The following is a 22,431-nucleotide window of genomic DNA, read 5'->3' as shown; positions in this document are numbered from 1 at the left end:
GAGGAGGGAGGGAGGAAAGAGGGAGGGATTGGGTAGGAGCAGGAGGAGGAGGGCGGAGGGGCGGGGAAAGAGCGGAGCTGGGTGAGGAGAAGGGGGGCGGCGGGGGAAGGGAGGGAGGGAAGCGGGAGGGGGCGAGGCAGCGTCGCTCCTGACCGCCAGGGCACCACCCCCTGACGCACACACGGCGAACGCACGCCTTTACGTAAGCGTGGAACGGGGCCCGGGAGACCTTAGTGCTGAAACGCCCGACAAAGGTGGTTTTTTTGGGGGGGCGCTGTGGCGACGAGGTGCTGAAGCGGGTGGGGGCTGGGCGGGGCGGGCGCCGCATTTAACCTACCAGGACCCGAAGTTTTCTCTAACGCGGTGGTGAGAGCGGTAATGGCGGGGAGAGTTAAAAAAACGTTTTTCTTTAATCTTGCGTTCCTCCAATCTGATAGAGGCAAAGAGGAAGGGAACTTAGCGTCGGGGAAATGCCAAGGTTCTGGTTAGGGAGAATAGGGCCAAGGGACAAAGGGTCCTGGTTTTGGGGGGAAGGAGCTGGGAATGGTTGGGGAGGAAATCCTGGTTAGAATGGAAAGCCCAGGGGTAGGGGATCCGGGTTAGATGAGAAGGAGCAGGGGGGGTCTTGATTAAGAGTAAAGGAGTCCTAATTTTAGGGGGACGATCTAGGGAAGAGGTACTAGAGGAAAGAGGGGGAAATAGCTGGGTGTGTGTGTGGAGATCCTGGATGTATAGGGCAAGGAATGATGGAAGAGGAGGAGTCCTGTGTAGGGAAGTGTGTAAGATAAGTTCCCCCTCATCCCCCATACCTGTATCTCTTTAATATATCTTTCCTGTTTTTCTACTCTTCCTTTGTAGAGAAATTGGTGGTAGTGGGTAGTGATGGTGGTGGTGATGGGGGATTTGGCTGAACCGGGGGACATCAGCCAACATTTTCCCCATGTTCAGCCTTCTTATTCCAGATCTGTGCCTCTATTACTCTTGTTTGGAGATGAGTACTCACCTGCCTTCCCAAGAAATGAGTCTGTGCTGCTCCCAGCCTGTTTGTGGATAGGTGGGGCTGGCTCTAGTTAAGCCATTGAGAATGGCAGTGGATCCTGACCTTCCCTTCCTTCTGCCCTTGTGGCATCCTTCTGCTCTTGTGGCATCATTCTGACACAGCTCTGAGGATGCCACCCCTCTTTTCAGTCAGTATGGTTTCCCCTCCTCTTCTCCCCCTCTCCCTCCCTCACAATTGATTTTGAGATGTCCCTTGTTTATTTACGTCTTTGTCCAGTATGATTGGGGAATAGAAAGTGAGTCCTTTGCTTTAACTTCATTCCCCTGGATGGGCAAATTAATTCCTTGGAGGGCAGTATCTCACTAGAGATACAAAATCTATCTGCCAGGGACTAAAATAGCTAGGACATTACTTTTAAAAAGCCTCTGATATGCCTTAATTTGTTTACCAGATCCAGAAAACTATGGAACCATCCTGATCCTATCCTATTCCTTTTGAAGTTTGGTGGAAATAAGTAGCTTTAGGACTAGTAAAAGTACTACTTTCCATAACAATTAGTAATTGGTTTGCCTTTGAAAATATGAATAGCTTCAAATATCTAGATAAAGAACTTTTCACACCTTAAAAGCACTATATAAATGCTATTATTATTACTATAGTAACACTTTTGGCTCAAATTTCCATAAGGGGTCTATATTCATCAAATATTTATTAAAACGAATTGGACAGTTGAGGAAAGAGCCCTAGGGTCAAACTGGTCCCACTTTTGCCACTTACTACTTTTATGTCCTGACCACTCTGAACCTATTTTTTCCTTTAAGGAGAATAATGGATACACTTCTGCCTTGAAGTGAAGAACAAGTGAGATAGTAAAGTACTTTGTCACTATAAGTCATGCTTTATGAATATAAGCTATTGTTACAAACATTTTATTGAGTTTAAGGGCTAGAGATATTATAAATAACAGTTCTATCTTGGTCAAATGGCATCAGAGAATAAATGGTTCTTTTCTTTCAAGCAGTCCTTGATGCTACAGACAATGCTGAGCTATACCAGTTAAACATATTCTGACTTGTCAAGGGGATTTTTTTGAACCCTCTTATAAAATTTACATTTCTCTCCTTTAAATTTTATTTTCTTGGATTTTGCCCAAGGGTCTAGCATGTTAAAGACATTTTTAGATTCTTATTCAGTCAGAATCAGACATGTTAGCTAGCCCCAAAGTTACATAATTGTCTTTATCATCGATAATAATAATAGCACAGGGCCAAAAGGGAAACAGTGGTACAATAGAAAAAGTGTTGGATTAGAAGTCAGAGGAATTGGGTTCAGATCCCAAAGCTGGTGCTTGCTATTGTGTTACCTTGGACATTTAAGTCATGCCCCTTCTCTGGGCCTCAATTTTCACATCCATAAATTGAAAGGGTTGGACTAGATTATCTCTGAGGTACCTTCCAAATCCTAATACATAGTTCTTTGTAAGTCTCCTCACATGTCTCTTTTTGATCAATTGACCCTTGCTTTCTTTTAGAGATTGGTATTTCAATGTTTCAGTCTTTTGATTTTTTTTATCTTCCAGGTTGGGATGAAAAAAGCTTTTGTTAACTTTAGATCATTCTATATAAATGTATATTAATCATTAACTGACTACAGAATATGTAGCAAGGTATACTAGAGATAGAAGAAAAATACCTGAGCTTTGTCTCATGGCAGCTTATAGTCGGACGGAAAAGATAACCCTTTTTAGGAGAAATAAGTGCATATAAGTGTATTGAGGGGTAGACTAGGTATGAGGTTATTCTAGGAAGTTAGAAAGCTGGTAGAGCTAATTAGGAACTTCTATGATTGAAAAGAAGACAAGTTATTATCTTCCTGTGGAATGCTCATTGAAATTTGAATGGTGCCTATGTTTGTTAGTTCTGCATTGAAGTTGTCATGGATAGAAGGGATCATTTAGATTCCAAGAGGTCCTGAACATTTTTCTTTGAGTAATTTCTCTTTACACCTGGGCTTCTATATTTAAAAACAAACAAACAAACCCTTGCCATCTGTCTTAGAATTGATATAGATTCTAAAGAAGATAAGGGCTAGACAAATAGTGACTTGGCCAGGGTCACACAACTGGGAAGTATCTGAGGTCACATTTGAACCCAGGACTTCCCAACTCTAGACCTAATGCTCTATCTACTGTGCTACCTATCTGCCCCTTTTAACAAGGCTTTACACAAAAGTGATATCCTTTGCCAAACCATGTCTTCTAATTTTTGTTTCAGAAAATATTGTCACAATCCCTATAGAGGTTAGGATCTTTAAGGTTGGAAGAGTCCTTCAGAGATCAGTTAGCAGAGCTTTTTATCTTTCTGTCTCAGGGTAGTGTTTTACCTATCTAATCAAAACTGATTTGTTGTCAAAAATACTTTTGAATCATTTGAGGACTTGGGGAAAATATTTTGAAATTTGGCAGTAGAGAGTGTTGTTCCAGTTAATTTTTCTCTTCCAGAAACTCAGTAAGTACATATAAGCCAAGCACTATGCAAGAATCTTGGGGAGAATGGAGACTACCTAGTTATTGTCATATGAATAATAATAAGGGTATTAACATTTTGTTTTGTACCTGTCTTTGTGAGGTCAGGTAGAAGGTCTTTAGCAGCTGTGAGGTGGGGAGAGGCAGGAAAAGCTTAATGAAAGAGGTTGTGTTTGAGGTGGGTTTTAAAGGACGGATACAAAATCCATGTATAGAGACTGTATTCCAGGAGTATGAAAGTATCAGTAAAGATACAGAGTTGAGAACACAGAGACTGGGGCATGGAGAGTGAGCCTGTTTAGCAGGAATACATAATGCATGTGGTAGTATGAGATGTAAAGCTGGAAAAATAGGATGATTTCAGATTTTGTAGGTCCTCAAGTTCCAGGCAAAACAGTTAGAAAGAAATAGGTAGGAAAGAGGGACTGCAAATATTTTTAATAGATGACTAGCATGACTAAATTCCAGGAAGATAAGTCTAGCATTCATGTGAAGGATGGACTGGAGGTGGGAAGACTTTTAATAAGGTTATTACAGTGATCAGGTAGGTGGTAATGAGTCTTTACTAGGGTGGAGAAGTTGGGATAGAGAGGAAGGGACATGAGAAATGTTGTAGAGGTTGATTTGGACAGGCCTTTTGTGATTTATTGGATATAGAAGGTTAAAGAGAGGGAAGAGTTCAAGATAAGGTTTTGAACAAGACTCATTGGATTAATGATGGTGACAATGATGGAAGTAGGATTACTAGATCATATACTTAGAGCTGGAAAGGACCTCAGCTCCCTCCCTCATATCTTCTAGATGAGAGGACTGAAGCTCAGAAAGAGGATATAACTACCCAAGATCATATTGGTAAGTAAGAAGTAGAGCTGGAATTTCAATCCAGGGATTCTGACTTCAAATTGACTCTTTTCAGCCTTTCACAATACCTTATTAGAAAAGATTGCTATGATTCCGAGCTACAGAGAACCTCAGAGATGTCTTAGATTCAACCTCCTCATTTTATAAGTGAGGAAAATAAGAGAGACAATAACTTGTGCAAGGTCCCAATGGGATTCAATCCTAGGTCTTCTAAAGAGGCAAACTTGATGCTTTTTTCATTGCATGAGGAGGAGGAGCAAATTAGGAGAAATGTAAACTTCATTTTGGACTTGAGTTGGAGGTACTTACTGATGGGATAGTTAGGTGGAGGCCTTAGAGCTCACTCAGATCAGTTCTGGAAGTACAGATTTCAGAATCATCTAGGTCGAGGTCATAGCTGAAGCCAAAGGCAGCTACTTAGAGAGGTTGGTAGCTTGTTTTTCGGTTTAGCTGTCCTTGAGTCAGTGTTTGTTTTTGCATGTTTGACAATTATCAACCAGTGTGCCAAAGAGGAATCCAATTCAGAGCTAAGAAATCTTTTAAGTAAAATGTGGTAGTCTCTTATTAAAGAAGCTGCCAAATAACATACTGTAAATTATTCATTAGTGAAATGAGGTTCAGATTAGGGAATAACTTTTTCAAATCTCATCTAGGGCTCTGAAGAGATTGGAAATACAGTACTTTTTAGCTCCCCATTAACCTTAAAAACATTAAGGCTAAGTGATCCTGAATCATTGTATTGATCTAGGAGCAAGAGAAGAGAAGAGAGCAGAGTGGTGGTGGGATAGGATTACAGTAAAATTCTACATTAAACAAAATTTTTTGGATACCTTTTGTTTTTACATGGCCTAAATTTCTCCCTGTATTCTCTCTTCTCTCTTTCAGAGAACTATCCCATATAACAATGAATTCTTTTTCAAAATGGAAAAAGGAGGAAGAGAAAAAAAGTAGAGAAAACAGAAAACAATTTGAATAAGTAGAGTATTCTGCATCTGTCACTCTCTCAGACTTCCTTTCTTCTTCCTGAAAAAGAATTGAGGGAGGTGTCTTCTCATTTCTTTTCTTTGGGACTAGGCTTGTTCCTTGAACTTTTGCAACATTCTTTTTCAGTTATGTGTTTTTGACAAATGTTAAATACTTGTTATATGCAAAGCATTATAAAGTCACCATTTCTAGGCTAGAAGCTGCAGCATCACCTCCTCCCCACCCCCCCTGACAATCTTATTAAAATTAAAAAAAAAAACCCTTTAACTACTGTCATAGAATCAATATTGAATATTGATTCCAAGGCAAAAAAAGGGTAAGAGCTAGCAATTAGGGTTAAGTGACTTGCCCAGGGTCACATAGCTAGAAGTGTCTTGAGGTCAAATTTGAACCTGGCTCCCTATCCATTTAGCCACTGGGTTGCCCCACACCATCTTACTTTAAATAAAGGTATGAACCACTAATTTTGTATTGCTACTCTTGGCTAAGAGGAGTTTTCCATATTGAAATACTAATTTGGAGTTTGCTATTTATGGAAGGTTTGGGGATTCTTTCAAGTGTAGTTTATGAGAGTGGCAGTATCTTTGCTCATTCCAGCTAACTTCATGTTTTAGATCCCAGGATTCCCACTCATTTAGGGTTTTTTAATGCTGTCTCTTCTCTTTTTCTATTGTTTCTACCCCCTCCCCTTAATCCCTACACTTCTCTAAGATGTTCTCACTTCTTTAAGTGCTGTTAAAAAGTAGTTCCTTCAAGCCATCAAAGAACTCCCTAAGAAAAAATTCACAGGACCAGATGGATTCACAAGTGAATTTTATCAAACCTTCAAAGAACTAATTTCAATACTATATAAACTATTTGACATAATAAGCAAAGAAGGAATTCTACCTAGCTCCTTTTATGATACAAATATGGTACTGATCCCAAAGCAAGGTAGATCAAAAAGAGAAAAAAAAAGTAGTTCCTTTCATAGGTACTAAATCCCTTTCTTCTTACTGGCTTTGTGCATATAATTTGGAGAACTGTATATGTAATATGATAGAAGCTATCCCGTTTATAATCAATCACTTTATTCACATCTTTGCCATAGGGGCCACCAGTATTTTTATTTTATTTTATTCCATTAAAAAAACATGCTCTCTGTCTTAGAATCAATATTGTGTATTTGTTCTGAGGCAGAAGAGTGGTAAGGGCTAGGCAATAGGGGTTAATTAAGTGACTTGCCCAGGGTCACATAGCTAGGAAGTATCTGAGGCCACATTTGAACCCAGGTCATTCTGTGTTCTAGAGCTGGCTCTCAATCTACTCAGCCACCTAGCTGCCCACTTCTACCAGTATTTTAAACGGTAGCATTACATTTTGGGATATGTGCTTTAGAAAATATGTTTGAATAAATCATCTTACATGTTCTATTTGAAATCTTTGAAGAATTTTTTTTGTTTGTACTGTAAAGGCCACTATAAGACTTTTTGCTAATTTACAAGTACAGCTTGGTTTTAGGAGAGGGCAAATATGTGGGATTGAGGGACAAGACTGGTGTAAATAAATGAAATTCACAGCCTCCACCTTCCCATTCTCCACTATAATAATTTTAACACTCACTTTTTTTGAATTTCAAAGAAGGACAACGAAAGGCAAGCACTGTAAAGTGTTGGATCTTTCTTTCCTTTTTTTTCAAGAGGAAACCAAAAAGCCAGATGGAGAAGCATGATAGAGTCACACATTGGGTCTTCTGGCTCATTGAGAATCAATCCAATATTGATTGAATAATTATTAAGTCTGGAGTACTTAGGGACATAAAGGTAAAAAATGAAATAACCCTTTCCAGTGAAATTTATTCTGTTTGGGGAGACATGTATATAAATAAGTATAAAGAATAAATATGGGGGAGGGAGGCAGCCAGGTAGCTCACTGGATGGAAAGCCAGGTCTAGAGATGGGAGGTCTGGGGTTCAGATGTGGCCTCAGACACTTCCTAACTCTGACCATGGACAAATCATAACCCCCATTGTTTAGCCCTTGCTGTTCTGTTTTAAAACCAATGTTTAGTATTGATTCTAAGACAGAAAGTAAGAGTTAAAAAAAAAGAATAAGTGCAAAGTTAAATTAAGGTAGCTAGGGAAGGAGGGCATTTACAGTTGGAGAGAGATCAGGAAAGCATTGGTGAAGAAGAGGGTGCCCAAGCTGGGTCTTTAAGGAAGTGAGAGATTCTTTGAGTCTGAGATCAGAAAGGAAGGTATTCCAGGTGTAGAGGATTGTAGAATATTCCATGATAGCTATGATTACTAGACTTTTCTGATTCCTAACTTCAAGAAAAGGAAAGATACTTCATTTGGGTCCCAGATTTTGGGAGCCGTGGATAGACTTTTTATTTACAAAAAGTGGACCTAGATTTGAATCTCTACTACCTGCTGTATTGGTTAAGTTACTTCAAGTCTTTGGGATGCATTTATTAAATAGATTTTGATTTGACCTTTAAGAGTCCCTTTAAGTTCTTAAATCTGAGAACTTTATAAGACTTTGCAAAAGGAATATTCTTTGTTGAACTATGTGTTCTGACATTGGTTTGGAATATGTGATACCACAGTTATAGCTAAAAGGATTAAAACCCTGAAAATACGATACCTTGCCCATAGGTGTTTCATTTTTCCTTAATTATGTTAATTATTTTCCTAATGTTTAGCTTGAGTTATATCCTTTATATAAATCCCACTTGATCAAAAAGAATGATTTTTTGGAACAGACTGTAGTCTGACAGAATTTTGTTTATGATTTTTGAGACACTATATATTAAGGATATTGTTCTATAGCCTTCCTTCAGTATTTTAGTTTTTTCTAGTTTAGGCATTTGGATTATATTTGTCTCATAAAAGGATTCTGGTAGGGTACTTTCTTTGTTTTTCTGAAATATGTAAAGTACGGGTATTGATTGTTCTTTAAAAATTTAATAAAGGCGGCAGCTGGGTAGTTCAGTGGATTGAGAGTTAGGCCTAGAGATGGGAGGTCCTAGGTCCAAATCTGGCCTCAGGCACTTCCCAGCTGTGTGACCCTGGGCAAGTCACTTGACCCCCCATTGCCCACCCTTACCACTCTTCCATCAAGGAGCCAATACACAGAAGTTAAAGGTTTAAAAAAAAAGTTTAATAAAGTTTTTCTGTGAATCCCTCAGGACTGGAGTTTCTTTCTTTAGTAGGGTAAAAACTTTTGGTGATTAAATCTAAAAATGAGCAGGGTAGAGCTAATCCCATCTTCACAATAGTTCTTTTACTATTAGATTGATTTCCTTTTCTGAGATCTGATTATGAGTCTTTATTTGGGTTTATTGATAGCTTGAGTAGTTTATATTTTTGAAAATGTTCCTCTATTTCTTTTGTTTTCTCAGTTTTGTTAGTATGTAACTGCATGCTAGGCAGTGTAGTAAGATAAGAGTGGGAAGCCAGCTGTCAGGAAGACTCTTCTTTCAGAGTTCAAATCTTACATCAGACACTTAATAGCTGTGTGACCCTGGTCAAGTTATTTCACCCTGCTTGCTTCAGTTTCCTCATCTAGAAAACAAGCTAGAGAAGGAAATGGCAAATCACTCCAGCATCTTTGGCAAGAAAACCCCCCAAAGGGGTCATAAAGGGTCAGATTACTGAGACAACTGAATAGCAACAACTGTGTTGTATATTTTGATTATTTGATTTTGTTTTGATTTCATCTAGCTCATTTACTATTTTATTGATTTGATTTTCTGCCTTCTTTTAAATCAGATTAACTACAGGTGTATCCATTTTATTAGTCTTTTCAAAGAACTAGCATTTATTTTATTTATTGTTTTGATGGTGGTTTTTTGTTTGTTTCCAGTTTATCCATTCTCTAATTTTTAATATCTATTAAGATTAAAAATGATGAAGACTAATATAAATATAGAAATTAGTATTTTAATTAAAGCCATGGCCATGCTGGTGAAATATATATAAGACCGCGCCTGTAAGTATTCAAACTGCCGCCTCAGCCATCTTTACCTTTCATATCGTGCGCCTGCTAGCTAAGAGAGAGAGCTTCCTTTCGGATTCTCCTCCCATTTAAACTGTCCTATGCGTGGTGATGCAGGCGTCCCCACGTTCAAAGAACCGGAACCGGAAACCTGTTGGACCACGGGAAATGTAGTTTGATAGTTCCCACGTGTCCATAGGGGGAAAAAAAAAAAAAATATATATATATATATATATATATATATTTTAAATGGCATCTCCCAAATTCCAATTTTACATATCTCCTTTGGCCTTTAGGTTTATCTGTTGGCTTCCTTTTTTTCCCCCCTCAAGTACATATTCAGTTCATATTCAATTTTCTCTTTTTTTATATGGTTAGTGTATATTTTGTATGGATGTGATTTATCCCCTCACGACTACTTTTTCAGCATCCTTGAAATTTTGGCATGTTGTTTCGTCATTACCATTTTTACATGATTATTAATTGTTCCTATGATTTGTTCTTTAACCCTACTCATTATTTAGTATTTCATTGTTAAGTCTCAATTTGGGTCTTTACTTCTGTTTATGGTTCCAAAACTTATTGCCATTTTTATTGTTATGGTTGGTAAAGAATATATGTACTATTTCTGCCCTTTTACGTTCATTCACAATATCTCTGTGGCCTAAAACATGGTTACTTTTTGTAGGAGTTCCATGGGGCATTGTGAAATATGTACATATTTTTTGTAGTCCCACTTAGAAGATACTATAAATCTTTTAACTGTAATTTCTCTAGCAATGTGTTCAGTTCCATATTTCCCAATTTGTTTCTTTCTGTTAGACTTACAAATCTAAGTGAATAAAGTGCTGACCTGAAGGAAGGAAGACCTGAGTTCAGATTTGACCTTAGACACTGTAAGTCACTTAACCTCTGTTTGTTACACTTTCCTCATCTATAAATAAAGATAATAACAGCATCTGCTTCTCAGGATTATTGTCAGGTTCAAATGAAGTATAATTGTAAAGTGCTCAGCATAGTGTTTGGCACATGATAAGTGCTACATAAATGTTAACTGTTATTATTATTACTTTGTGAGTGTTTATCATTTTGTAACAGTATTTCCTACATGCAATTAGATACTAAGGTTTTGATTTTATAAGTTTAATTTTGATTTTATAAGTTTAATAGTGACATTGGTTTGTCATCTATGGTTCTTTTCAGGAAAAATGTAGTTTCCTTGTTTATCTCTTGAAAATTTTAAATAAAACTCCTTTGTTAGATAGCATGATTACAATTCTTGCTTTTCTGGGGATTCACTTGACACATAGTCAATTTTTTTCCATCTTGATTTTATTTTGTGTATGTCTGAATTTTAAATGTGTTCAACTGATTGTACGATTTTGTTTTCTTATCTAGTCTGTCACCCTTTTTTGTTTTGTTGGATTTTTTAATTTATTCACATTTAAAACTCTGCAAGTTAGGCTTAAATTTTCTTCCACTTGTCTAATATTGTTTGGAATATATAGAATACAAATAAATGTTCCTTTGCTATCCCTTTCCCTTTGGTGTTTTGCTTATTACTTTTTCTTTCTGTTTTTTTTTTTATCTGGTTATTTAATTTTTCCTCCCTTTTTCCCTCTCAGTCAAGTAGATTCCTCCTTCCTCTCCTCCCCTTCAACTAGTCCTTTTTATTAGTTTTAAAAATGTCATTCTTTTGCATCCCTTTCTAAAGAATTTCTTTCATTCTCTTCATTACCCATTCTCTCCCTCTGCCTCCATGTTCATGACTCCTAAATAATTATCTAGTCTCTCTCTCATTCTTTGTATTCCTCATAAAATCAAAACTTCCTAAGTTATTCATTCTGGGCTTTCTCTTCTAGGCAATATCTGCCACTACCTTATAGAGTTTGCCCTGAAGAATTCTCTTTTTTGTGTGTGTGTTCCACTCCCAGAACAATGCCAGTTCTTGCAGGTGTCAGAGAGGACACTGTCCCATAGAACTCTCTTGATTCTCCATTTGCCTGAAACTCTTCCCTATGTGCATGCTCTCCCACTCCCCTGATGCTGATTGCCCTGGGGAGTTCCAACTCCTCCCCTCCCAAGGTTGGACACGTAGGCTTTGTAAGTATCAAATTGCCCAGACCACACCTAGCACAAAATCTCCATCTTGACGGAATGTCTCTCCAGTCACAGGAGCATTCATCAGTAGATTCTTCTCCCTCTGCTAAAGCAAGACCTTTCTTTCCCCCTCCTCCAACCCTTTCCCCTGCAGTTTCTTCTCTTCCTGAGTAACTACAGAAACCTCCTTCACCTCATTGCTAGCCTACATCACACATTTCTCTATGTCTCCTTCCTTTGTGCCTCATATCCCTCATGCTGCTTCTATTTTATAATGTAGTCCCACCAAAAAAAAAAATGTTGATTCACCTGTAGGCAGGTTGTCTCTAGGTTCAGTCCATGATGCCTCAGGCCTGATTCTTCTCTGTTATCTCCACCTGACTTTACCTTTACTTTTGTTTACTTGTGTACATTTAGAAAGAAGTCTAATACTGATTCTACTGTTACTCTGTTGCTGCTGAATCCATTCACCCTTTTTGCATCTCAGTTGTGTGAGGTTTTTGAGAAGAAAATTTTCTCTTTGGTCCTGATTTTCTTTCTAAGAATGTTTCAAATACTTCTTTGTTATTGAATGCCTATCTTTTTTCATTTATGGTTAAACTCAGATTTGCAGGGTAGGTCATGCATCTTGAACTCTACTGCTTGTTAGAACACATTATCCACAGTTCTTACTTTATGTAAATTTGCATTACGCAAATTTGACTTTACATAAAGAATTCTGAAAGAAATCTGTTATTTCCTCCCCCCAAAATTAATGTTAACTTTACTAAAACAGTGACTTCTTTTTCTGTGTGCTCCTGCCACTGCATGGCTTTCCGTGACCTCCCACCTCTCCACCACCAAAAAGAAAAAGAAAAACCTTAAAAAATATCCTTTAAGTAAAAGCAGAAGAATGAACCACCACCATCCACTGGAAGAGAGAAGTCTTTGCCCTTCTCTGCCTTGCATGTCTGTTCCCTGCATATCTATCTTCAAGTCTATCTACACTTGGGTATCATAGATTTATCCCTGGGCCCATGTGTCACTCATCCTCCCTTGTCTGTATCCACGTCTGGCTTCCGGGTGCCTGTTCTGATGTGTTCTTCCCCTCCTTTCCAGTCAGATCCCCCATATGTCTGACCCTTGCCCCAGCATACTCCTCCTGCTCTTTCTTCTCTCTCCAGCCCTCAGGTGGTGTGCTGGCTCCTTTCCTCCATGGGCTTGTGGCCCCCTTCTTGTCTCCTTTCCTCCCTTCCCCATATCTGTAGGCAAATTCACATTATATAAAAATAACTTTACATAGAAGTCTGCACAATTGTTCACTTAAAGTAGGAACTGTCTGTATACTATTCCCTCCTGCATTTTCTGCTGGGGACAGTCTTGTGTAATTCAAATTTCTGTTCCTTTTTATTTGAAGCACTTTCTTCTGATCCCTTGTAGAATTTATAGTTTCTCATGTGAATTATTGAATTTAGCCATTATGTTTCTTGAAGTTTACAGCCTTGAGTTGTTTTTTCAGAGGTGATCCATGAATTCTTTCAGTTGTTATTTCATTTTCTGTGTTCTGAAGTTCTGGGTAGTTTTCTTGTATCATTCCTTGCATTATGATGTTCAGTTTTTTGTCATTCTTCTGGGAGACCAATCATCCTTAGGTTGCCTCTACTGATCTTATCGTCAAGAGCAGTATATTTAGCTTGGATTAGTGATCATGCTTTCTTTTAGCTCTATTGTTTTTTTTTTTTTTTGGCTTCTCTCAAACATATTTTCCTTTGTTTCTTTTTGCATTCTCAATTTGTTGTTCTCTTTTGTTTTTTTTGGTGAGACTTGCTGTTGCAGATTCCAGTTTTTTTGCTCTAACCATTATTTTGCTTCTATAGGTAGGAATTCTTCTCTTATAATTTTTCTTCTTTTTTTGGAATCACTCAGTAACAGTATGTTGTAGTTCCATGTTCTCATCACATTCCATATGGATCCTTTGTCTTATCAAATACCGATCATTTCCCTTTGTTTTTCAATTTATTCATAGATGCTAGAACTTGTTATTAGAACTGAAGGCCACATTTCCTTCTGTTGTTAATGTTTTCCCTGTTGATTTATCTGCTTATGTTAAAAGTCTTTGAGCTTTGTTAATTTTCCCCCCTCTTATTTTCTACTATTGCTCACTTTCTGACACTCTCCTCTCTGAGGTGGTTTCTCTGGAGGTTGGATCTCAAAGTGTCTCAGTATCTTTCCTCTCTGTCCAATTAGCAGTTCACCTTGCTCTTTCAGTTTAGAGAGCTGTTGTTCTGGTGCTATGAGTTTGATTTCTGTGATTTAGGTCTCTGAGGCTTTGGGAGGAGGTGGGATGCAGGGGGTTGAGTTCTATTTCAAGCCTAGATCCATGTCCTGCTCCTCTCTCTTTGTTCCTCTGCCCTCTGATTGCCCACTGAAGCACTGATTGTATGCCATAACTTGTATTGACTTCTGCAGTCTGGAGGTGTGATTTCCATGGCACTGGAAAAAAGGAAAGGGGATTGCCGGGTGGGGTTCAGTTCGTTTCAATCCTATGCACTAAGTCCAGGGTTTTTGCCACAAGCCTAGGTTTTAGGTCCTTGGGTTGACTAATATAACCCCACCCTGAAGGCAGCATGGTGGTAGTGGGGAAAGTGAGGGAACTCAGTTTAGATATCAGTTCCTGGTTTTTTTTCCCTTTCTTTTTCTTTTAAACCTTTTGGATTTCCAGGTATTCTAAACCATGGAGACAGTTGAAATTGCTTTTTATTTGGCATGAATTTGTTTTGGAGACATTTGAGAAGTTGTGGGTATCAGAGAAAATGTTTATTTATTCTTCTTTTGTGTTGGTCATGTGACCCAGAAGTCTCTAAAAAGAATACTCTTTTTTAAACCCTTACTTTCATTCTTAGAATGTATGCTAAGTATCTCTTCCAAGGCAGAAGAGTGATAAGGGTTAGGCAATTGATGTTAAGTGACTTAACAAGGGGCACATGACTAGAAAGTATTGAAGATCAAATTTGAACTCAGGTCCTCCTGGCTCCAGGCCTGCTTCTCTATCCAGGGTGCTACCTAACTCCCCCCAGAAAGTATATTTTGGTTTTTTTTGTTTGTTTGTTTTTAAACCCTTAACTTCTGTGTATTGGCTCCTTGGTGGAAGAGTGGTAAGGGTAGGCAATGGGGGTCAAGTGACTTGCCCAGGGTCACACAACTGGGAAGTGTCTTAGGCCGGATTTGAACCCAGGACCTCCCGTCTCTAGGCCTGACTCAATCCACTGAGCTACCCAGCTGCCCCCAGAAAGTATATTTTAATGAGAGTTTGTAAAAGAAATATCTTTGTTTGTGTTCTCTGAATGTTCTGGTTTTCTTCAATGCTAATTCCTTCCCTCTGAGACTACCTGTAACTTATTCTGTGCATATATGTACATAATCATTTGCTGGGTGTGTTGTGTCTCTCTCATTACAGTGTGAACTCCTTGAGGGAAGGAACTGCCTTTGCCTTTCATTGTATCCTCAAGATTTTAGCTCGGATTCTGGCACATACTAAGAGCTTTGTAATGAGTCTTGTTGGATTTTGGTTCAGAAGATGTTTCTCAGGTAGTGTAGTCTCACTCTTGAATTGAGTCCACCACTGTCATGTTAACACTTCTTTCATATAGATAGCAGTTTACAGTTTATAAAGGGCTTTCCTTATAAATCCTATGGAGTAGATATTATAAGTCTTATTCCCTTCATCATCACCTTATTAAAACCTTATTTGATATATTGCTATGTGATTATCTACTCAGGCCATGTATTGAATATGTGGACCAGAGGTGTAAAATTAAAAAAAAAATTTTTTTTTTAAACCCTTACCTTCTGTCTTGAAATCAATACTATACATTGATTCTAAGGCAGAAGAGTGGTAAGGGCTAGGCAATGGGGGCACACAGCTGGGAAGTGTCTGAGGCCAGATTTGAACCTAGGACCTCACATCTCTAGGCCTGGTTCTTAATCCACTGAGCCATCCAGCTGCCCCCAAAAAATGTTTTTTTTAATGAATTGAATTTATTTCCAAGTTTTTCAGCCATCAAAAGACATCATCTGGCCAACAGCTATGTATATATAGATTATGTCTTTCATGCTTCCATTTTTCAGTTCAGTCTTTGGAGGTAAACATTCACAAGTTTTTCTTTAAATATTAAATCTATAACTATATATAGTATTTTCTGGGTTCTACTCATTTCACTCTTCATTTTCTCATGTAATTCTTTTCAAGTTTAAAAAAAAAAAGGCCTATTCTTAGTTCCGTATGGTGTAGTAGTATTCTATTGCAGTTATATACTACAATTTATCCATCCATTTCCTGATTGATGGATGTCCAGGTTCTAGTTCTTTGCCACAAAGAGAGTAACCATAAATATTTTGAAACATATAGGTTGTTCCCTACTTCTCCCCGAAGATCTCCTTGGGATATACATAATATTATAGTTTTCTGGGTATAATTCCAAATGATTCTCCAAATGGTTGGATCAGTTCATGGTTTTACCAATAATATGTCCCTATTTTTCCACATCCCCTTCAACATTTGTCATTTTGCCCTTATGTCATTTTAGCCAATCTGATGAGTCTGAGATGATAACCTCAGAATTGCTTTGTTTGAGATATAAATTTTTAAAATATTTTTAAGGCATAAGAAAAATTTTTTCTGTTCCTTCTTTCCATTGTCCCCTCCCCTCCCTACTTTAAAAATATGTTGTAGAAATTTTTATGGGAAAGTGGAAATATATGTAATATTTGTTTGAATATTTTCAGTTCCTTTATAGCTCTTTCAGCAACTAGTTTCCAACCTTAGTTGCTAAAATCTTTAGACTTGTACTTAATCTTTCCTGAACAAGCAGGATATTAATCTACTTTTTCCTAATCTCTCTAGGAATAATTGGATACTACTATTGCTACTGTTTTCTCAACTCATAGTCCTTTGAGACCTAATTGGGAAGGCTCCTGCTTTTTCCATTGAATCTCTTGATCAAAAAAAACAGGCTTCTTTACTTACAGGAAGTATACAAGCAAAAAGCCCTCAAGCCTCTCTTTCTTCTCTCTCTTTTTTTAAACCCTTACCTTCTGTTTTAAAATTTATATGAGTGTCAATTCTAAGACCAAAGTGTGATAAGGGCTAGGCAATTGGGGTTTAAGTGACTTGCCTAGGGTCACACAGCTAGGAAAGATCTGGGACCAGATTTGAACCCAAGTCCTCCCAACTGAACTGGCTCTCTATCCTTGAGCTACCTAGCTGCCCTTCTTCATTCTTCTGTGAAAATGGCTATTGAAGCAGAAATACATCTATCTTGCTCTTGTGTTTTGTTGTTACACACCAATGTTTGTATCAAGTGGCCATAGCATGTTATAATTATACTGTTCTGACAGTATAAATTTTCTCATTTTCTCATTTTTAGAAACTGCACTGGGGGAGCAAATTGTTTTGTAGTAACAGATGAACATTTTCTTTCCAGTATCTCAAATATTGAATTCTGAAAAATTTTGTAATCTCCCTCTTCCCTCTATTTCTTTCTTTCTTTGCTCATGCACATGGATGCAGGTACTTTCTTAGGAGGGCTTATAGTCTACAAATACACAGACATGGATTTAGATGCAAAGATAATTTAGTCACTACGGAATTTCCCCTGGGGAAATGGGGCTTCTTCATTGTGAAATGAAAGTCAAATGCAGTATTCATTTCTTGAATAAAGTCCTATAAGGTGTTGCTTGAAGTAGTGATTTCTTGTTTAAAAGGAAAAATGGTTTAGTGGATATGGAGTTAGAGGATTTGAGTATATGAAATCTGACTTTGCCTGTGTAACCTTGGGCAAGTCTTTTCACTGCTCTGAGCCTCAGTTTCCTCATCTGTAGAATAAAGAAGTTAGATTAGATGGCATCTGGTCTCTTTCAGTTCTAAATCTGCTCCTATGAGTTTGGTGGGCCATACTTGATGTTGTTCCCCAATAGACAGATTCATTTAAGAACCTGGTGTGTCCTTAGTTATGAGATGGCTATGTTAATTGTGCTATTAATTGTGAGTAAAGAGACTTGATTTTTTTGAGGGCATGGGATTGTTCAGTTTCTAAATCTGACCTCCTGAAGAAGGAAATAAGTGGAGCCATTTAATTAATAGGATTGGGTTAGATTTGGATGCCGAGACCTTAATCTGCAGGTTGCCCTGAAGTTGTATCTAAGGACAGTTCTCAAACCTGATAAGGTAACTTATATTCACTTTTTGAGTTATGAAAGAGATACAAGAATTAGTAATAGGTGAAATTTTAGTGGTATTTTAATATTTAAAAATATAACTTTTATGGATATGTTGAAGTAGAGGCATCTGTCCTTTCTTTTCAGAAAAAAAAACTGGCATCTCGAGTAGTAGGAAAAGCTTCCTGAAAGAAGTTTGAGATAGACTGAGAGGAAGGGTTAGAGGAACAAGTAAGGAGAAGGGATTTTAGCAAGTGGCTAGAAATGGGAGGCTCAGTTTTTTGTTTGTGAAAGTGTCTGAAGTAGTGGGTTCAGTCATGTCTTCAAGCTGGTTTGATCAAATTCCAGTTTCTGGGAATCCCAAGGGCTCATTTATAGTTTTTAGGCTAAATGTAAATATCTTGAGTATTCATTTGAAGTGTTGGACAGCTGAAGAATGTTGCAATGCTCTACAGAAAGGAATGTGGGTGGTGATTTATTAACCCTACATCTCTCTGAGGAGACATTAAGTAGTTGCTTTCTACCCTTCCAGGTTTTCATGTGGGTTTGCTGCAGGGGCTTGTGAGTGAGTGCTTTAAAACAGGTCAACTGAGAAATTGTCTCAACATTCTGGTAATTGTTGTACATGGTCTGCATCAGACCATGTTTCAAGATTTTTTTTTAAAAGAAGTCTATGCATAATTTGTTTCTATTATAATTTTTGGTTAAAAGAAGCTCCAACCTTTTCTTGCCACAGAACTAACCTGTGAGTCATTCTCAAAATGGATTTGGACAATAAAAATGTAAAGGAAGAAAGTTGTTTTAGAATAAAGTGGATCATTCTCCCTTGGTCTTTGGTCTACATTTCAGCTGACAATGCAAACATTGGGATAAGTAAAATACATGTTTGCTGTCAGAGTGGAAACTAGTTTTACTTCTGTAACATGAATGCTTTAATACTTGGAATAAGATTCTTTTTTGACTTTTAAACAGCTATGATAGTTCTGGTAGTTACACTAAGCGAAATGGCAATCTTTTACAATAGTGTGCCTATTTTCAGATGTTCGGGTTCTAGAAACTCAGATAATTTTAGGTGGCATTTGATTTTCCTATTCTAATTACTTTTGGAATAAAGATTTCTTGGTTTTTCTTGGGCTATTTCAAGGTATTTCTCAGAGGCCCTTTGAGGAAATAATTGGAATGGTAAAAGTTTAGGATTTTGAGTCAGAGTACTTTGGTTGAAATCATGGCTCAGTTTCCTTGTCATAAAATAAGGAGGTTGACTAGATGACCTCTAAAGGCCTTTTTTTGGGGGAAGGAGAGGTTCTGTAAAAGCTATTTCCCTAAGTAGTATACTAGTAAGTGAGATTAGGAATGGGATGTGTATGTGTGTGGATGTTAATATAATGCTTAGTAAATATTTATTGAATGCTCAGGTAGGTGTCCTTGTGGAGGTAAACAGATTTTTTTTCCTACCAACATTAATAAATCTTATCCATAGTGCTTTGAACTTGTGGGAAGAAATAGGTTATGTGTAAATACTGTAGCAGTAGAAACATGGATGTCTAGTCACCTGAATTCTCTGTCAGTAGAGGGATTTTTCTGGTGGTAAAGCAGGCCTGCGATTGTGCCTTTGTTGGACACTTGTAAGGATTTCCTTTCATCTCAAACCTAAACAATGACTTAGAAGAGGAAGGAAGAAGAACCACCATTGTTGCATGTGATCAAGGTTCCTATAATGGGTGAATGCTCTGAGGCAGCTGGACCAAGACTCTTGGAGGTCAGGGATCATCAGGCCAGCTGGTACAGAAGATGGTCTTTGGAAAGGCCATTTTGTTCTGCCCTCCCTGTATTTCATTTTGTTCTGAAGATTGTTGGTAGCCCATGTGACCAGACATAAGCATAGTGCTGTCCTGTTTTTCTTTCTTTTTTTTTAATAAATTTTTTGGGGGATAGCTAAGTGACTCATTGGATTGAGAGCCAGGCCTAGAGATGGGAGGTCCTAGGTTCAAATCTGGCCTCAGACACTTCCTAGCTGTATGACCTTGGACAAGTCACTTAACCCTCATTGATTAGCCCTTACTGCTCTTCTGCCTTGGAACCAGTACACAGTATTGATTCTAAGATGGAAGGTAAAGGTTTAAAACATTTTTTAAATTGATTTTCTTGGTTTTTATATCATCTCCATTTCCATTATCTCCCCCCACCCACTTCCAGAGAGCCATATCTTATCGTGAATAATAGAAAAGGAAGAACTAGGGGAAAAGTTCTGTAAAAACCATTTGACAAATCAAGTTTGACACTATATGCAATATATTATATACTTCTGAAGGCAAGGAAATATCTCCTCATATCTTCTCTTTGTGGGCAACATAGATTATTATAATTTTGCAGCACTGAGTTTCAATTATTTCGTTGCTACTATTCTTTCCATTTACATTTTGTAATCATTGTATGTATTATTTTCTTGGTTCTGCTTATTTCACTTAGTGTATCAGTTTGTATAAAACTTCTAATGTTTCTCTCTGTTATTGTCATATTGTTTCTTATGGCACTGTAATTGTCCATTACATTTATATACTATAGTTAGTTTAGCCATTCAAGTGTTGGGCAGTTAATTTGTTTCAATTTTTTTTGCTACATAAAGAATTGTATAAATGTTTTGGTGTGTGTGAGATCTTTGTTTTTGTCTTTTTGTTTGCTTTTTAAAAAACCTATAGCATTTATATATTTATTTATGACTTATTTATTTAAATTTAATATATTTGCTATAATAATTTTAAAAATAGTCTTCTTGAATGTTACTTTCAGCTTATTTAGCCTACTTATGTGTAAGTCACATACTTAATCAAGATGTACCAATAAATTCATTTGTCTTTCCCTTAATTCCTTAGTAAAGCTTTTTAACCACAAACCTAGGCTTCTTATGATATTCTAACTGCCAATTTAAAATTCCTTGAGGCTTAGTATTAGACTGGTGATTGCAGGGGAAATTGAGGATGAAAATACCCTTTGGGGGAATTAGCTTTCAGAGTTAGTTGAGGAAAACTAAACTAATATAGCTTCTTTCAGATAGTCTCTGCCATATACTTCTCAGCTACTTAAAATTCCTAACTCTTGCCTTTGGGGAAAAGGGTGACATGACAGCAAATAGTTTAGTTATAATGTTTGAATGCCATTATTTAGATAACCAGTGTTGGATAATTCTGCTCAGGTAAAGTATAATTCTAAGAAAGGCATATAAACATCTGTTAAATTACAGAGGTATTCACAAAATTCTTTTCTATGGAGAAATTGGGAATTGGCCTCAACTTAGGTGTATACCCCATACTTTTTTTTATCTGGAAGTGGTATAACTCTGAGAATAATCAAGAAATACTTGTTTCCTGATGGATTCCTTTGAGCTTTGATAGCTGCTTTGCCTATGGCAAACAACCATGGAGGTGCATTCCTCTCTTTCTAACTGTAGGGCTAGAATCTGGTTGGTAGCTAGAATTCTTCAGAAAGACCTGGGAAACATCCTTTCAGCCATAACTTTTTTAAGATGTTGAACATTTTACCAAATAAGTGAATAACATGCATGTAAGTAGGAGTGCTGATTATGTATCCTTTCTGTAAGTTCCAATATATGTCCCTAGTCCTTGTTTAAAGTACATATGAGCTATTAGTAAGAAGTTTGTCTCACAAATCTGTTTTGTTCCACAGGATTTCATCCCAGAATCTCTATGGCTTTTTCTTCAGGATCTTGGGGGCCCCTTCTAAACTCTGTAAGCAGAGCACAAAGCCAGCGCTATTTCAGGTACTTCTTCTCCTCTCCTCTCCTCTCCTCTCCCTCTCCCTCCTTTTTTTCCCTTCTTTCTTTTTCCTCACAGAGAATAAGCCTGACTTCAAAGAAGAGTATGAGAAGGCAACTCCCCTACTTCTTTGCGAGTGTGCGAGGTTTATTATATGGAATATTGCATGTAGTATCATTTTTTTCAACATAAATTATTACATTTGCTAAATTTTTTTCTAGTTCCCTTTATGGAAGGGCTAGGAGAAGGATACAAGGATCCATGCAATGTAAAAATCAATTATGTCAGTAAAACATCTTTTTTAAAACTAGCAAAAATATTTTATTGATACCTTTTGACTTCAGATCACAATCATCTGTTACTCCTTCTGCAGATCAAACTCTAACTTGTGACAGAGAAAATAATTAAGCAAAAACATTTGATATAGAAACTTCTCTGATTGAATATAATATTCTGTCTTAGTATTCCCCCATCTCTGCCATAAGGGAGAAAGTTTCTAATAGTACTTCGTAATTTTTTCCCCAGTTACTCAATTTAATTTCTTTTTAGTGAAATAGTTTAGTGAAAATTTAGTGAAATTTAGTGAATTTAGCAAATTCACTAAATTTAGTGAAAAAGAAAATTTAGAAAAAGAAAATTTCTTTTAATTCATGTTGTTTTTGAGTATATTGTTCTCTTGGTCCTACTTATTTTGCTCTGCATTGCTTCATACTAATCTTCCTCTTTCTCTAAATACTTGTCATTTTTTTCTTGTGCAATAATATTCCATTACATTTGTTTGCCAGTTTCAGCAATTTCCTAATTGATCAGCAGAAACAGATACAAATAACCTTTGTTTTTGTCTTTGACTTCCTTGAGAGATACAGTAGGACCACAATCTAATAGGGTTCCTCTCTTCCCCCAACAACATGGATTAGGTTAATCTTTCCCTCCCTCCCTCCCTCCCTCCCTCTATCCCTCCCTCCCTTCCTTCCTTCCTTCCTTCCTTCCTTCCTTCCTTCCTTCCTTCCTTCCTTC

At 37.3% G+C, this 22,431-nt stretch overlaps 1 protein-coding gene across 13 annotated transcripts in view; it reads left to right on the top strand.

Annotated features, from left to right (window-relative positions):
* MRPL14 (mitochondrial ribosomal protein L14) overlaps positions 1 to 22,431 on the top strand; it is a 45,592-nt gene that overhangs the window by 11,094 nt on the left and 12,067 nt on the right. Inside the window, exons 1-4 of one of the 13 annotated variants that reach the window (XM_044672855.1) lie at positions 179 to 254; positions 10,169 to 10,242; positions 14,883 to 15,013; positions 21,326 to 21,419. In XM_044672855.1, coding sequence (XP_044528790.1) covers positions 14,974 to 15,013; positions 21,326 to 21,419 — 134 coding nt within the window. In that variant the 5' untranslated portion in view covers positions 179 to 254; positions 10,169 to 10,242; positions 14,883 to 14,973. Of the gene's footprint in view, positions 1 to 178; positions 255 to 333; positions 376 to 4,325; positions 4,377 to 10,168; positions 10,243 to 14,882; positions 15,014 to 21,325; positions 21,420 to 22,431 lie in introns of those variants that run through there. The other 12 variants (XM_044672857.1, XM_044672856.1, XM_044672858.1 and 9 more) reach the window with 12 other exon arrangements.

Source organism: Gracilinanus agilis, chromosome 4 (assembly GCF_016433145.1).
Source record: "Gracilinanus agilis isolate LMUSP501 chromosome 4, AgileGrace, whole genome shotgun sequence".
Lineage (NCBI taxonomy): Eukaryota > Metazoa > Chordata > Mammalia > Didelphimorphia > Didelphidae > Gracilinanus > Gracilinanus agilis.
This window is presented reverse-complemented; position numbering and strand designations above follow the sequence as displayed.